We start from the raw sequence: 16546 nt of genomic DNA, 5'->3' as shown, positions 1-16546 counted from the left end.
ATTTGATTTGAATAAGATTTGATTCGGATATCAATGATTATATAATATCTTAGAAGATTTGATAATGATTATATAAAATCTTAGAAGATTTAGAATGATTGCAGAATATCTTAGAAGATTTGGTAATGATTATATAAAATCTTAGAAGATTTGGAATGATTGTAGAATATCTTAGAAGATTTGATAATAATTATATAATATCTTGGAAGATTTACAATGATTGCAGAAGATCTTTAGAAGATTTGGAATAATTATAAAATATTCTGGAAGATTTGAAATGATTGCAGAATATATGTTTCTTGGTGGCTAAGTTTCCAAAATCTATAAATAGGGGTTCATAGCCAAAGGTTTCTCATTCAAAATTGTGAGAAGTTCGTGCTAGACAAAAGTGCTTCAGGTTTAGTGGATAGAGGGCTTTTTAAGGATACGCGAAGCATCACACGCATAGAGCACTTAGGCAACGCGTGAGGACGTGTAAGGAGCTGGTTTGGTCAAAATACTTGACAAGTTGCACAAAAGTCGAGGTTGGGCACAAGATTCAAGGTGTTCTGAGTTTCGTTCGAGGTAAGTGTTCTACCTGAAAACTTGGTATTAAGTTGTGAGTGTTCACCCCGAAAACTTGATTTATTGTGCTTGTTTTATTTAAACATGTGTGTGATTTCATGCAAAATGGTTTTGTGCATTGAAATGGTAACCAGTGACGGTTGGTTTTATGAGAGAGGTTCGTCCCTAAATGTTTTGAAAATTGGCATTGCATTTTATAAAACTGTTGTTTATATGATGCATTGAATTGTGAAATGTGGTATTGTCTTGAGTTTTGTGTGTATGTATGGAATGTCAGCCTCAGATGTTGTCTGGATAGTGTAGCCATAATTCTCTAAGGGCATGACGGAATAATAGGGGTATCTGATGTTAGTGTGCATGTCAGGATAGCTGCCTTGGTTTCTGTGCCAGACCGTTTGGTAAGGGAAGTTGCACTAGGACGACTAGGTGGTCCATACAGTGTTGTTCATGTGGGATGTTAGCCTAGGATGTTGTCTGGATAGTATAGCCGTAATTCTCTAAAGGCGTGACAGAATAATAGGGGTATCTGATCCTGGTGTGCATGTCAGGATAGCCGCCTTGGTTTTCGTGCCAGGCCTTTTGGCCAGGAAAGTTGCACTAAGATGACTAGGTGGTCCATGTGAAATTTTGGAGTTGAGATTGTATGGTGGTTCCTGGATGCTTAAGGTGGGAACGTATTCTGATGAGATGCGTTGGCAGCCCCATTTAAGCTAGAATCGCGTCGTGTCGTCGAGTCGGTATGGTGGCATAGCTTCTAGAGATATTGCTCTTTTTCCATGGTAGGGTTAAGCGCTGGGGATTCTCTTGGGCTAGGGCTTATCGGATGTATTGGTTTATTTCATGTCTTGCATTCATTCATGAAAATGTGATTTTGAACTCTCACTTAGATGATTCATCATCTAATTTGGACTATGTCCCTTGAATATTTATCATCTAACGGTGCGAAAGGAAAGAGAATTGCCAAGAAGTGACGGCGATTAGTGGATAGTTAACATTATGTCCTTTCAATAATGTTGTTTACTTTTGAAAATGTCATGTAAACGTTGGTGCAACTTTATATAAAAATAAAGTGGTTTTGGTTATGACCTGTTAAGGTTTCGATCTAGCTTCCGCATTTGTGTTAGTGAACCTGTCTTAGTTTATTGATGGTTCATAGTTGATATATTGAAAAGGTGTAACGGGATCTTTGGCGTACGGTTTGTGTTGGGTTTTCTGTTGTTGATTGTTTGGAAAAAAAATATATATCCCCGGAATCTTACGTTACGTAACGCCCTCCCGGGATTTGGGGTGTTACATTGTGGTTCGTAATTCATTGATATAAGTTGTGGTTATGGCATTGGCATATCTTTTGTGTTATTCATGTGGGATGTTGGGATGTCAACCTGTGTTTTGGCACTTGAGTGATAGCACTAGGAAAACATGCCAATGATCAATGCCCACCTATGATGGGGGCTGAGAGTGGACACCACCCTTGCGAGTCAAAAGTGGCGGGGCTGAGAGTGTACACCACCCCGGGTCAGCTCAAGTGGCGGGGCTGAGAGTGGACACCACCCCAGGTTCCTTTGAGCGACAGCATTGTTTCCAAGGTGAACATGGATTCCCAGGGATAGTGTTGATCATCTGGTGGCCAGGGTTTGTGTTGATGAGACCCGGAATGCCTTTGAGTGGAAACGTAATGATGACGGGGTGATTCCCGGGTTTATGCATTGATGTTGCCCCTTTTAAGCTAGGGTTGTGTTATGCCAATATGTCGGTGTGGTCTAGTTGCCTCTAGAGAGATTTGCTCTTTTCCTGTGGTATAGGTTAAGCGATGTATGGGATTCTCTTGGGCTGGGGTGTGTCGAGATATGTTGGTTCTGTTCATGGTCTTGCATATATCATGAAAATGTTTTTGAACTCACTTAGATGATTCAACATCTAATTTGGACTATGTCCCTGAAATATTCAAGCGTTCCAGGTAAAAACAGTGGCGCTAAAAGAAAATACGCGATCGAGATGTAGCCACTATGTTTAGTTTTCGTAGGTCTTTGTCTATGATTATGATGTTCAAAGGTTTTGTTATATTTTGATATTTTCATGTGAAACATCGATTTGGTTATTTGACTGTAAAATGAATTTGTCAGTTATATATCATTGAGGTTTTGATCTTGCTTTCACTGATGTGATTGATATTACCTGTCTTAGTCTATTAATTATTAAATTTGATAGGCTGAGAAGGTATAATCGGGATTGTCGAGAAATGATTATGATGAGGGTATGTATATCAAGAGAATTATGTTGTGTGTATGATGTTGAAAAAATATATATATATATATTCCTTAAATCTCGAGTTAATACACGCTTAGGGAAAGTGGGGAATTACAATTGGTATCAGAGCAAATTAGCAAAAAACTCGATTGGAGACTCAGGGGTACTAGTGGAATTTGAGAATGACTAAGTCATTAATGGTTAGTCTGATGTGCCGTAATCTAGCTATCAAGTTAGGTTTGTAAATAGGTGATATGAATCATTGAGGTTCGAGTATTAGAATGATTTGGTATTGACCAAGGATTCTAGGGAAATGAGAAACCTAGGATGGTTCGGTTAATGTTATTGAGAATAGAGTTTAAGGATTTTTAAAATTGATTCAGATGATAGGTATATCGAAATTGAGGTTACCTATAAGAAAGTGTTGGTGTTTCCTTTTTCAAATGGTGAAAACTCGAAGAGTCACGGATCTCAATGAACGAGATGAGTAAAACGGTAGTAGTAGTAGTCATCAGGGTCGCTCTATGAGTCACGCCACGAGCAGTCGCTGTAGTCGATTTACGAATTTCGCTACGAGTAACCACCGTAGTCATTCGACGAATCGTGCCACGAGCGATAGACGACAAGAAGAGCAATCAGGTCCTAGTGAGAGGAGACTTGACCGAATGGAAATGATAGTTTTTCAATCATTTTAACAACAATGAATATTAGGTATCAAAATATCAGGAGATAGTTTTTCAAAATAAAAACATTTTCTTATATGTCCCATTATAATGCGCTAATCTTCCAAATTTAGAAAAATAACATTTCTTGATTTATTTTGATATATAAAATATTATAATACTTAAATTACATTTTCCACCATAAGTCATATTAAAAAATCCATTAGGGGATTTAAATATATCAAAAATAGTTTTACTAAAATTATGTTTTGTTAAATATCAAAATACACAATTGATTGATTGAAGCAATTGGGCTCAACAATATGATCTTTTGCCTTTGAAACATTTTGCTTCATTTATCTAATGATTCAAAACTAATTTGTAAAATTTATCTAGGAGATTCTTTTAAATCTTAAAATTTATTTTTGCTAATCTCCAACTAATCTAAAAAATCGTAAATCATTTTGATTTAACCCATTTGAATTTTTTTTTTTTTTTTTGTTTGTTTGGAAACCATATTCTTGACAAATGACTTAGGAGAAAAATTAATTTTATTTTTCATCGTCAAAACCAAATACAAGAGTAAAATATCATAATCTTAATCATCTCAAGTACTCCTTTCGATTTCCCCATTCTCATGTATGCACTTAGAGTTTTCCTTTTTCGATTTTCACACTTACAAAGAAAGAAGGTTGAACACAGTACACTTCATATCCTCACTACAAATTTGAAAATGGCACCTAAATGAAAGGACCAGGCCTTACCTTTGAAACCATCATCTTCCAAATAAACTAAAGTTAGAACGAAAAGAGCACAAAATCAACGCATGCACTCTATCACTTTCACCTGCACCTAGACCCGAAAATTTTCAAAATGATCGACACAAATCTCTATATTCTGAAGTCCTAACTCAGGGTTTTCCTCCTAATAGGACCATAAACTGGTCAGTTTGAATCCATTAACTTTGGTGCAAACCTAATTAAGAGAATGATTACAAAGGGCTAGTTATATCTCTCTAGACTACACATTCTATGTTATCCAGAAGAAATATCCAAATTTTATTCCAATCTTCCAAAAAGTCCGACTGAAAATAAATAAGAAAATTACTGTACTGATGATACCAAATAGATGTAAAAATTGTAGCAAAGGCTTTAAATTATACCAAATAAATGTAAAAAATGCATTCCTCAATAGATATATAAATGAGGAGATGTATGTGTATGTGAAACAACCTCCAATTTTGAATATCCATCTCATGAGAATTACGTATTTAAGATAACTAAAGCGTTATATGGACTAAAACAATCCCCTAGAACTTGGTATGAATTATTAAAAAAGAGAGAATGTTGACACAACATTGTATATCAAGAAGAATGAAAATGACATACTTATAGTTCATAATATTATATTCAGTTCAACAAATGATAAAATGCAATGAATTATGTGGGTACATGAATCATATAAAAATATATACATTGTAACAGCCCACCTTCTCGGGCGTGTTATATCTTAGGAAATTTGGTCTATATTTTTTTTTTCTTTTTAAATTCCCTAAGACTGTATCTAGTGCTAGATGAGATATCTATACTAGAGAATAAATACAAAGCGAAAGCTGAATCGAACATGCTCATGGCGATAATAATAACTGGACATGGCGTTCATTACAAGGTATAAGCGTCTAATAAATACAATGTACACAATTCTTTAAACTATCCATATTACAACATATCATGGTACATATATTCGTATCTTTTCATCTCGCGACACTACTCATCACCAATCTCGGAATCATCTCTGTAAGTCCCGACTGGAACGTCGAATATTTCAGGAGCGAAAACCCAAGTTAGATGATGAGTCATCTAAGTAAGGTACATAATGTCATGTCATGTGTGTATGTAATGTCTTTCATCGTAGGTGTCAACTGCACCCCTCATGCTGCCTACCATTTTAGCGGCCACCTCTTTCGAAACCGGGGTGTATGGGTGCACCCTTGATAAGACAGCGGTGCCAATTCGTACTCCTTACGGCCTCATATGCGTGTGATCAATAGTATCAATGTGTATGTATGCATTTCATAATCATGTCATTGATGCAGTCTACGTGTTGATTGCACATCATAGCATGCCAATATGGTAAAAGCATTAACATTTATAACTGTACTAAGTTCATGCGGTACACTTAATTACTACTATTTGTCTCGAACAACGTGTCGAGCAGCTATTCCTTAATCTCCTTGCTCACAAGGACTCCTACAACATAAATTTATTTTTAGAACACCATTTACTATTTTTCATAATTTCTTCCATTTTTTCTTTTGTTTTTAAGTTTTATCTCTTCGAAATCACATAATAATTATCTTGGCTTCATAAAAATTTAATCTCTTTTTACCAATATTCCTTAAGTAATATTTCCAGTATTCTGGAATTTTTTTGGAATTTTCTAACTTAAATTCCTATTTTTCCCTTATTTCAAAATAGCTAAATATGTGATTATTACATAATAATTACCTAATCTTTCATTTTATTTAATTCCTTTTCACTAATATCTCTTAAATAATACTTCTAACTCTCTAAAATTTTTTTGAAATTTTTGAATTAAAATCCTATTTTTTCTTTATTTCCATAATAGAAAAATCCACTTAAATAATTAATAACTTTAGCATTTCCAGGAAATTTCTTCACCAATAAATCTTAAACAATATTCCAGATTTAATAAAAAAATTTCAAAATTTTTATTTCTTCTATTTTTATTTTATTTTTTTTTCTGTCAGGCGCGTGAGCAGCACGCACCTTCTTCCCACTCGCGGGCGCGTGCTGCCACGCGCCCGATTGCAGTCGCCTTCTCCGACGACCATTTCGTCGGCGACGGCCCCTCTGAGCTTCCAAGCTTCGAAACGAAGCTCTCCCCCCCTATTTTCGACCCCTGAATCCAAATTTGCTATTAAAAACGAGAAAAGAACATTAAAAGTATCTTAATTTTTTTATCAAAGGCGCGGCTCCGGCGAAGGCGCGATTTTTCGGCGATGCTTGGGTCTTTCTCTTCACTGCTCCGTTGGCCACCAAACTTAACAGAAATGATGCCCACGACTTGGAGATCAGAACCCCACTCTTAAATCTCTCAAACTCTCTCCCAAACGGCCAATCTTTGAATTAAAATTTTCGGTGCTTTGCTTCACTCGAATAAGGCTATTTATAGCCCAAATCCGACGTGACTTGTCCTATCATGGACGGCCACGCATCCCCCAGGTCACTCCGGCGTCGCTTCGGCCATTTAATGGCCCCCTCACCCTTGAAATCCGGTTGCAGGCACGACCATGCCTTGGTCGCGCACTGCTCTGTAGAAATCCAGATTTTTCGGATTTCTTTTTTTTTTTTTTACATATATATACACGACATACATACATCTATACTTATATATATACTTATTTTTACATACTTATAATTTCTGTCATAAATCATCTTAAATCATATTATTTTCATTTACATATTGAAATACTTACACATACCTATATAATAAGTACATTTTAATAACTTAATTATATATCATATTAAGCTAATTAAATATATCATATAAGCATCATCTAAATAAAAGTATAACTAAGTATAGTATTAATTTTATTCATAATAACTTAGGTATTACATACATGATCCCAAACTAAAATAGTTTTTGGTTGGAAAGTCTTGATATGACTTAAGAAATGATTGTGACGCATTCATGATTTATTTATGGTGTGTTTGCAGGTAGACTTACCATGCTTTATAATCATACATAATGCTTGATTCTTTACATTTTTCACAAACTTTGCTTTGCAATGTAGACTTATTGGTTACATTTAAAATTACACACTCCACAATAGAACAAAACGAAGAAGATGGGGGGATTGAATCTTATAACTAAGTGGTCCATTTTCCTAATCAACAATTGCCTAAAAATGACAAGATTAGCCCATTTTCCTTGCACATGTTGTTGGTTGGTGCCCTAAACAATTGAATCAAATAAGCAGGTCCAAGATCTCTTGCCCCTTGTTTCGAGACGAATAGCGTAAGGCATAATACATGTAAATCACAGTGATGCTGATAGTGTCCGAATACAACAGTGCCATGCCGCAGAGCCCCGGGCCAAACAACCAGTTCTTGTTAAACTCCAGGCGATCCAGCTTAAACGCGTGCAACGACGCCAGGCAAGTGAAGAGCGCTGAGCTGAACAGCGCCGTCATAGCGACGATGAACCTCAGCGGCAGAGCGATGTTGAAGTCGCTGCTGCGGAAGCGCGACAACTGGATCGAGAGCATGCTGGTCATGGAGATTAGGAAGGAGAAGAGGGAGAGCAAGAGGTACCACATAAAGTGGGTGAGTTCGGATTTCGTCTCCTCCTTGCTGAGGAGGACCGGCTTGCCATAGGTCTTTGGGTCTTTCTTCTCCTGGCCGAATCCGCCGGGGAGGGTGAAGAGGGCGGCATAGTTTTCGGTGCAGATAAGCGTCGACACCAGCATCAGTCCGTTGTTCATGTCTTTGATGGCTTGCGCCGCCGATTGTTGCAGGGTCGAGTGATTTTCTTTGAACATCTCCTTTGGGGTCTTCCCCTCCGCGTTCTTGTATTGCAGGAAATGAGGCAGCGAATCGTAGAATATTCGCTGCCGGCGGCACCGGATAAGAAGAAGAAGAATAGGAAGATTCTGTGAAATCCATTTATAATTGACACGATATATATATATATAGGCATTATTAATCAATTCACCTTAAACCAACAAACGTCCCAGGTCATCTGGTTGAGAAGCATTCCGGGGCTAGAGCCGACATTGGTGGCGAGATGCAGGACAGTGTTGCCGTGCTTGTCGATGTCCGCGAGCATGTCCTTGTGGGCGGGAATGGAGGTCAAATAGTCGTAGAGAACCCTGTCTTTCTGCTCCACGGCGATGTGGACAATGTTCTTGCCGTCGCCGTCCAAGGTGTAGGCGGCGAAGGGGAACTTGTCCAGGATGGCTTTCACCAGCTCGATGATGCCGTTCCTGGCGGCGTCTATCAGAGGGTTCCTCTGCCCGGTGTAGTTGCTCCAGTCGTCCTCCAAATCCATCAGCATTTTTACCAGCTTCATGGCACACGCGTGCCTCTGCTTCGCCTGGTCGCACTTTCTCAGCCATGGAAACACTTCAATTTCAAATCAATATCATCATCATCATCATTATCATCATCCCACAACAAATTAACAAGAAAATAATTAATATATTTACAATGTCACCAACCTGCAATGAAGCCTCTGAACGCTGCAGTAGAAAACAAATTCGTCACTAAAGACTAATTAATATATTAAGGAAAGCAAATTATTAATAACTAATAAAATACAAACCTGTGATTAGTTTTAATCTTAAAGACGGCTTTAACGTGGTAGGGAGTTGGTTTCTACTTTGTTCCTCCCCAGTGCTATCAAATTTCTCGTAACCAATCACTGTAGGCAAACCTGCTCCAATATATATATATATATAAATTATGAGAGAAATCATTTATTTTTAATTCATTTTGAAGTTTTAATTCTATCAATTAATTAAGCACTATAAATTTACAGATGATTATGACTTTACAGATGTAGATGAGAATGGCAACAAGCTGCAAGGGAACAAAGGACCAGCAGCCAAGATTTCTGAGGGTGTAAGAGGATCCGCTTCGGAACGACGATGGTTTTAGGGCCAGTAGATAGAGCGCTGTCGTGCCCTTCTCGTCTCTTGCGCTTGCCAGTTCCGGCTTTAACGTCAATATCTTAATCGCAAGACCTGTCCATTGCACCCATAATTATTCAGATTAAACCTATATTTATTTATTTATTTTGCATTAATTACTTTTAAATTAAATAAAATATGCTTTAATACCTCTCGAATATGCATTATTTTGATCTCTGATGAGCTCCTCACTTCTTAAAAGAAAAACTCATCACAATTCACATTTAATTTGAGAATCAAGGTCTAAAGGGTTGGGCCTATCCAAAGAGACACCAAGACGAGCTCAAGCCGAAGTTGGCTAAATCAATTCATCTAGAAGATCAAATTCAAATATTCACAAGGTTTCATCTTGATCCATACTGACCTCTCAGCCCACTTACCACTTATATAAAGGCATGGTATCCTAAAATCAAAATATTACATTTATTACATTATTACATCATTATTTCTAAACATAGTGGCTGGCTTAAACATTGGAAGATCCAATAGGAAACCAAACCCTACCCTCCTTTTTTTTAAAAAAAAAAAAGTCAAGTCAAAACAAATCCAGGCTTGAGAATTACCTTAGAATCGAGAAAGACCCAAAGAAAGCACAATTATATAATCAAAAATAGTGATCAACTCTAAAATCTTCATCAATCTCAAAAATTGAATGATCATACCCACCTTGTCTTTCTTAGGCGCAGGATATACTTGTTTCACCCACTCTAGTTGGTTGATAAATAAGATATAATAAATGCCAAAATATTATTAAAAATGTCATTTTGATACTTGCTCGTGCGTGGCATTCATGCATTTATATATTTATATTGATGTAAAACAAAATACAGTAAATTAATACTTACTGTAATATTCTTCGTTGACGGCGGCATGAAGAACAGTGCGGCCGTCTTGCCGAACGAGCTCTCTGTCGCTGCGGGACCAGGGTTTGAGAAGATTGAAGGCCTTCTCGTTCCCACACTTGGCAGCAACGTAGAGAGGCGTCTCGCCTTTGAGATTGCGCGTCGAGACCAAGTTCCCGTCCAGCTCCAGCATCTTCTTCACGAACTCATCCTTGCCGAACCTGACAGCCTCGTGAATTGGGGTGTCACCGCGGTGGTTGGCTTTCCAGAGATCTTGGCTGGGGAGGATAAGTTTCTTGTCGTCGAGCTCCTTCAACGCCATAGTATTCCCGTGCATGGCGAGGAAATGGAGGATGGTGTTGCCTCGCCCGTCGAAGGGAAGAGAGCCGCCCTCCCGTCTCCAAAAATCGCAGAGCTTGGCCACTGATTCGGGCCTCAGATCTGCCGCCGCGGCATAAGCGGCTGAGCGGCTGACGGCGGCGCCGGCGCTGGCCATTCTTGGTTGTGTTGGGTGCGTGGTTGGCTGCAGCTAGCTAGCTAGCTTGCATGAAGGGGTGTGCTGTGCATAGTACTACGTAGTAGGTTGTTATTTGTAGGGTGATTTTAAGGATGGAAAAGAGAAAACAGTTCGAATAAAGGTGATGTTAGTTTGGGAAGAAAAGAATAGTTAAACAAAGAGAGGATGGATGAGGATCCAATCCAGTCCAAATGTCGGATGCATGATTAATTCGAAGGTAGCTAGCGTAAATCCTATTTTGTCTTCGAGTACAAGCTCCATCATCATCACTCTCAAAACTACTTTAGCTAGGAACATGTTCTTCTAGATATTGCGCCCAAAGTACATATCCATATATAGGTAGCTTTTTGTCATATCCACTCATCCGCAAAAGCAAATTAACGAAAAAGGAAAGAATAAACAATACATGCATGAGGTGAAGAGAAGAGAAGGCTTCTCCACCAAGTCAAAAGCGTCCGCCCAATAACAGCCTTCTTCCGGTAGTAAAGTTGATAATATTCTCAAATTCACAGCTGTTCCTTGCTTGGGATTGAAAGCTCTACATTGGATGATTACCCATTTTGGTATCCATTTTCAGACTAGATAGACTAATTTTAAGGGTACGTAGGGATACAAATGGGTCTTCTGATTGCATAAGGTTCTTAATTTTATAAGAGTTTCGAGACCACGAGAGATCAAACTAACAATCATTGGCTAAATGGAACAAGTGTATTGCCTCCTTGGTTAGCAAATTAGGGATGGCCCAATACGGTTTGTTTGGAATTTTATTTTATTTTTTTAACACGTCTATGTTAATTATAAGTTGACACTAATTTTATATCTAAAATCTTTTTAGCTAATTGAACAAATGGAGGATGGATGAGGATCCAATCCAGTCCAAATGTCGGATGCATGATGCGGCGTGTTTCACGACCCGTGCAACTGCATGAGTTATCATGCAAAAGCTAGCCACAAGCCAATCAAGCATTGATTAATTAGAAGCTAGCTAGCGTAAATCCTATTTTGTCTTCGAGTACAAGCTCCATTATCATCACTCTCAAAACTACTTTAGGAACATGTTCTTCTAGATATTGGCTTCTCCGAGTCTAAAGCATCCGCCCAATTCCAGCCTTCTTCCGGTAGTAAAGCTGATAATATTCTCAAATTCACACCTTCCTTGTTTGGGATTTGTCGATGTTCGGAATCAGTCGATCGTGGTTCGTCAGCCCGCACTGAGAGAATAAACACAAATACAAAGGAAAGAATCGAATAGAACAAAATGACAAGTTGCACGTAGGAAAGTTTTATGTGATTTGACCAGAATGATGTCTAGTTCACGACTATTCTCTAGTTATTCCGGCAGAATAACAATATCTTATTACCCGTCCCCACTTCACAATGGTTTTTCGACCCCTATTTCTAGTTTGTAGTGTTTACAATTTGAATAATCTACCAAATAGGAAGATAAGATCATGTTAATTATTGAGTTCCCTTATTTCCTATAGTTAGGAACGGATTCCACTTTTGTAGGGATTTGACTTATTTTGAATTGGAAAGGTTGACTTCTTCTTTTCCAAGCTGTGATAGGTTTTCGATAAGGTCGTGAATGTCGCATTGAACGAGTTGAGTAAGCTCGTGGGAAGCTGGGGCACGCATGTAATATCGTAGAACGTTGTGAATAATAAGCATAATTTTGGGTATACAGGCCATAGTAAAATTATTAAAATTTTAGTGTCTACCAGTAGATTTAATAGAGTTAGGTATGTATAAATTAACTATATCGTATAAAATATATAATAAATAATGAGTTTAAGCATGGTTATACCATAAATTATATAAAGATTATGTATTAAAAATTAGAATTTTCTTGCAATTCAAATATTATTTTAATATATTGTTATATATAAATTCATGTATATATATGTATATTATTAAAAAAAAATCGAAATCAGAGTAGGCGCAATGGCTGTGCTCTGGCTGCGCCTGCAACAAGAAATTAGAGGGAGAGGGGTGTTGTAATATCCAATGTTCAATATTATAAGAATTTTTAGAAAATTTCAGGGTCAAAATGGAATTTACATTAGTTACGGGCCAAAGTGCAATACTCAAAACATAAACAAAAGGTGAGGGACTATGTCAAGCAAGCCAATAAAGGTCAAATTGTCCAAATAAGCAATATTTGACAAAAGCAAGGGATTTTCGAAGGTTTGAAGTCAAAAACATGCAAATAAGGGCATTCGGGCAATAGTGCAGATTTTATAAAGTATCCGAGGGAGGTCAAAATGACGAATTTTTCAAAAATTTCTTGAGGAAATGAAAAATATGGAACTTATTGGCAGTAGTGAAAGTGTTAGATAGTCTAGGGGTATCTAAAAATGGGAGAAAATGCAATTGAAAGTTGGCTGGGGGCTAAAATGCAATTTTTCAAAAATTGCATGGTGTGAAACCGACCGGCCGCCTATGGCCACCAGCGGCCGCCTTTAAGGCGTCGGGTAGGTCACCCGGAGGTTCTAGGGTAGCCTCCAGGCGATCATGAGGCCATTAGGAGCTGCCATTGGCCGAAAAATGGCCTTGATGTGATCAGAAATAATGGAGGAAGATTTCTGATTTGGCCGAATTTTTTGAGGGTTCTAGCTCTCGATTTGGTGCTTCTTAATTGGTTTGGAGGCTAGATATAGGGTTAAGGGGATAAGAGAAACTGATTTGTGGTGGAAAATCGGGTCGAGATGGGGTATAAATAGACACTCGAGGCCGAGGGTTTTTCAAAAAATCGAGTGAAATTAAGGGCGTTTCGGCTTGAATTGAGGCTCAAGGATAAGGGGTTTTTGTTCTACGAGTTGTGAGGGTGATTTCTGGAGAATTTCAAGTGGTTTCGTGTGCGTTTGATGGGTTTTTAGGGAGTTGGCCGGAAAAACGACCGCCGTCGGACCGAGACCTGCAACCGCCTTTTAAGGCATTTTTCAGCAACTCTTTCGGCCGTGCAAGGGTTCCACTGAGGTCGCCTCTCCAAGAGCTTAAAGGCCCTGCAATTGGATTCAACATCGGAGGTGGTTGCAGAGCGCCGGAGCTGGAGAAGAAGGCCGAAGAAGACAACGCGTGTGGCTGCACGCGCGGACCCCAGCAGCACCCACGAGCCAGCGTGTGAGGGCACGTGAGATCCAGGTTTTCCTTGATTTTAATTTTATAATTTTTATAAAATTAGTTTAAGATGGTTTATGTAAAAATATTTGGGAAAACTAGGTGTTTGGTATTTATTATGATTTTTCGAAAGAGAAAAATGTTTGAAAAATAGGAAAAATTAAGGAAAAATAGAAATATTGATTTCTAAGGTCCTAATGATGAATAGGAGACGATTGGTGTATTGGAAAAAAGGATTGCACAAATTTCAAGGCGTGGCACATTTTTCGAGGCAAAATCCAAACTTTTCCGATTTGAGGTGAGTGGTTTGACTCTAGTTTTGTCTTGTCTTGAATGTGATTTGAAGTGTGTATAGAGGGTTCTGGTGAGTGGTTTTACACTCCCGAGCTTAGGATCCACGTGTTCGGACTGGTTCTAACGAGTGATTATACCACCCTGAACATCGGGTTGTTTTACAAAGGCATTACACTTATGTACATTGTGGCATCCTTTGCATATCTAACATGTGATATATTGCATCAACTGTTTTACTTTTAAAACGAGTCGGTGCATGGCGTGTATTTTCATAACATCGGGGTGTCAATTTTCGTGTCGTTGTTGGGTCTACATGGGACAGGATGGAGTCTTCTTGAGAATGGGACAAGGTTAATCTTGGTGAACGAGTGACACGGTAGGGCACTCGAGGGATTAAGTATGTCGCAGCAAGGTCAACCCAACGGTGTGTGGAATGGTTTTATTCCACAGGAGGTTGAGTATGTCAGGGAGATTTCTCAAGTTAGACATGTTGCATGTTGTCATTGTCTGTATATGCCATGCTCATATGTTATTCTTGCATTGTATAAACTGTTTCATGCCATCACTTAGATATTTTATCATCTAACCTGGGTTATGCCCCTAGAACATTCAACGTTCCAGCCAGGGATTGTTGCGAGGTCGAAGAAATGGCTGGTGGGGCCGACGGTGTTTAGTCGATAGTCGTTATTACCATTTTGAAGATATCAGAAGTTATTTTTGATATATGTATGAACGGTTATATGATACTGTTGATATCATTTTGTAATATTGTAACTTGTATTTCGAAGTAGGTTTGACTAGTATGAAAATCGTGATAAGCCACGACATTTTGTTGTATTTATTCCGCTGTGTTGTTTTATATCTTGTTTAGTTTTAAGTCTTTTGATCTTGTTAGTTAAACGAGTAAGACTGGAATTCTCGGGGTTTTCATCTGCATGTGAAGATTGTATCCATGGCGCCGCGTGTGACAAACTTTAAAAAAAAAAAGATTCTCGGGAATTTCCTTATAAGTGCCACGCCCCTGTAAGGCGGGGTGTTATAGGTGTGTTAAGGTCATAATGGCCTTCGGGATGGCGCTTAGGGCACGCACTACAAAAAATCAATGTTTTAGCGATGAAAAATTCCGTCGCTAAAACATCAAAATTCGTCACTAAAAAAAGCGTCACTGAAATTTAACGACCAAATTTTTTTAGTGACTAAATTAGCAACCGGGGTTGTACCCCGTCGCTAAATTTTAATTTTTTTATTTAATTTTATTTAAATAGGTTTTATTTTTTAGTATTAAAATGTTTTATTTAATTTTTTTTATTTTTAGCGATGAGGAAATTTAATTTTATTTAATTTTTTAGCTACAGGAGTGATCCCGTCGCCAAATTTTAATTTTTTTATTTAATTTTTTTTATCTTTTAGCGACGAGGTCAACCCGTCGCTAAATTTTAATTTTTTATTTAAATTTTTTATTTTTTAGTGATGGGGTTGACCCTGTCCCTAAATTTTATTTTTTTTTTATTAATTTTTTTTATTTTTTTAGTGACGGGTCACTCCCATCGCTAAAAAAATAAAAGAATTAAATAAAAAATTAGAATTTAGCAACGGGGTCACTCTCATTGCTAAAAAATAAAAAAAAATTCAAATTTAGTGACGGGGTCACTCCCATTGCTAAAAATACAAAAAAATTAAATAAAAAAATTAAAATTTAGCAAGGCAGTAACTTCCGTCGCTAAAAAATAAAAAAAAAACTAAATAAAAAAATTCAAATTAGCGACAGGGTCAGTCTCGTCGCTAAAAAATAAAAAAAAATTAAATAAAAAAATTCAAATTTAGCGATGGGGTCACTCCTGTCACTAAAAAATAAAAAAATTTAAATAAAAATTAAAATTTAACGACGAGATCAACCCCTTTACTAAAAAATAAAAAAATTAAATAAAAAACTAAAATTTAGCGATGCGGTATACCTCGTCGCTAAAAAATAAAAAAATTAAAATTTAGCGACAGCGTCAACCCTTTCGCTAAAAAATAAAAAAAAATAAATAAAAAAATTAAAATTTAGCGACAGGGTTAACCCCGTCGCTAAAAAATAAAAACAATTAAATTAAAAAATGAAATTTAGTGACGGGACCCGTCGCTAATTCTGTCGTTAAATTTAGTGACGGGTATTCCTCGCAAAATTAAAAAAATATTTAAAAAAATTAGTGACGAAAATTCTGTTTCTATTCGTCGCCAAAAACTATTTTTCTTGTAGTGATGGGAGGGATCTTAATGGGACAAGTCATGGCCAATTTTCAGCTGTAAATAGCCGAGTTCGAGCGGTGCTTCTCATTCAAAGTTTTACTTCAAAAATTGGGTGTTATTGCAATGTTTTGAGAGTTTGGTGAGTGGGGTTTTGATCTTTGAGTCGTGGGCAAGAAATTTGGAGAATTTGGTGGCCAACGGAGCAGAGGAAGTGGGGAATTGAAACTTGCCAGAAAGTCGCGCCTTCGTCGGAGCTGAAGCTTTAAACACCAATTTGAGGTATGTTTTGATATTTTTCAAAATTCTAAGGCCATAATCGATGTCAGGGGGTTGGTTTTAAGGGGGATAGGGGGTCGTT

General features: G+C 37.6%; 1 protein-coding gene across 3 annotated transcripts in view; it reads right to left on the bottom strand.

Annotated features, from left to right (window-relative positions):
* LOC127787853 (uncharacterized) overlaps positions 1-16546 on the bottom strand; it is a 122210-nt gene that overhangs the window by 29962 nt on the left and 75702 nt on the right. Inside the window, exons 1-6 of one of the 3 annotated variants that reach the window (XM_052315897.1) lie at positions 10032-10574; positions 9052-9240; positions 8820-8930; positions 8716-8736; positions 8211-8620; positions 7166-8106 (exon numbers count right to left, since the gene is read on the bottom strand). In XM_052315897.1, coding sequence (XP_052171857.1) covers positions 7465-8106; positions 8211-8620; positions 8716-8736; positions 8820-8930; positions 9052-9240; positions 10032-10524 — 1866 coding nt within the window. In that variant the 5' untranslated portion in view covers positions 10525-10574 and the 3' untranslated portion in view covers positions 7166-7464. Of the gene's footprint in view, positions 1-7165; positions 8107-8210; positions 8621-8715; positions 8737-8819; positions 8931-9051; positions 9241-10031; positions 10575-16546 lie in introns of those variants that run through there. The other 2 variants (XM_052315894.1, XM_052315895.1) reach the window with 2 other exon arrangements.

This window comes from Diospyros lotus, chromosome 13 (assembly GCF_014633365.1).
Source record: "Diospyros lotus cultivar Yz01 chromosome 13, ASM1463336v1, whole genome shotgun sequence".
Classification (NCBI taxonomy): domain Eukaryota; kingdom Viridiplantae; phylum Streptophyta; class Magnoliopsida; order Ericales; family Ebenaceae; genus Diospyros; species Diospyros lotus.
The sequence above is the reverse complement of the archived record's forward strand: the minus strand, read 5'-3'. Positions and strand labels throughout refer to the sequence as shown.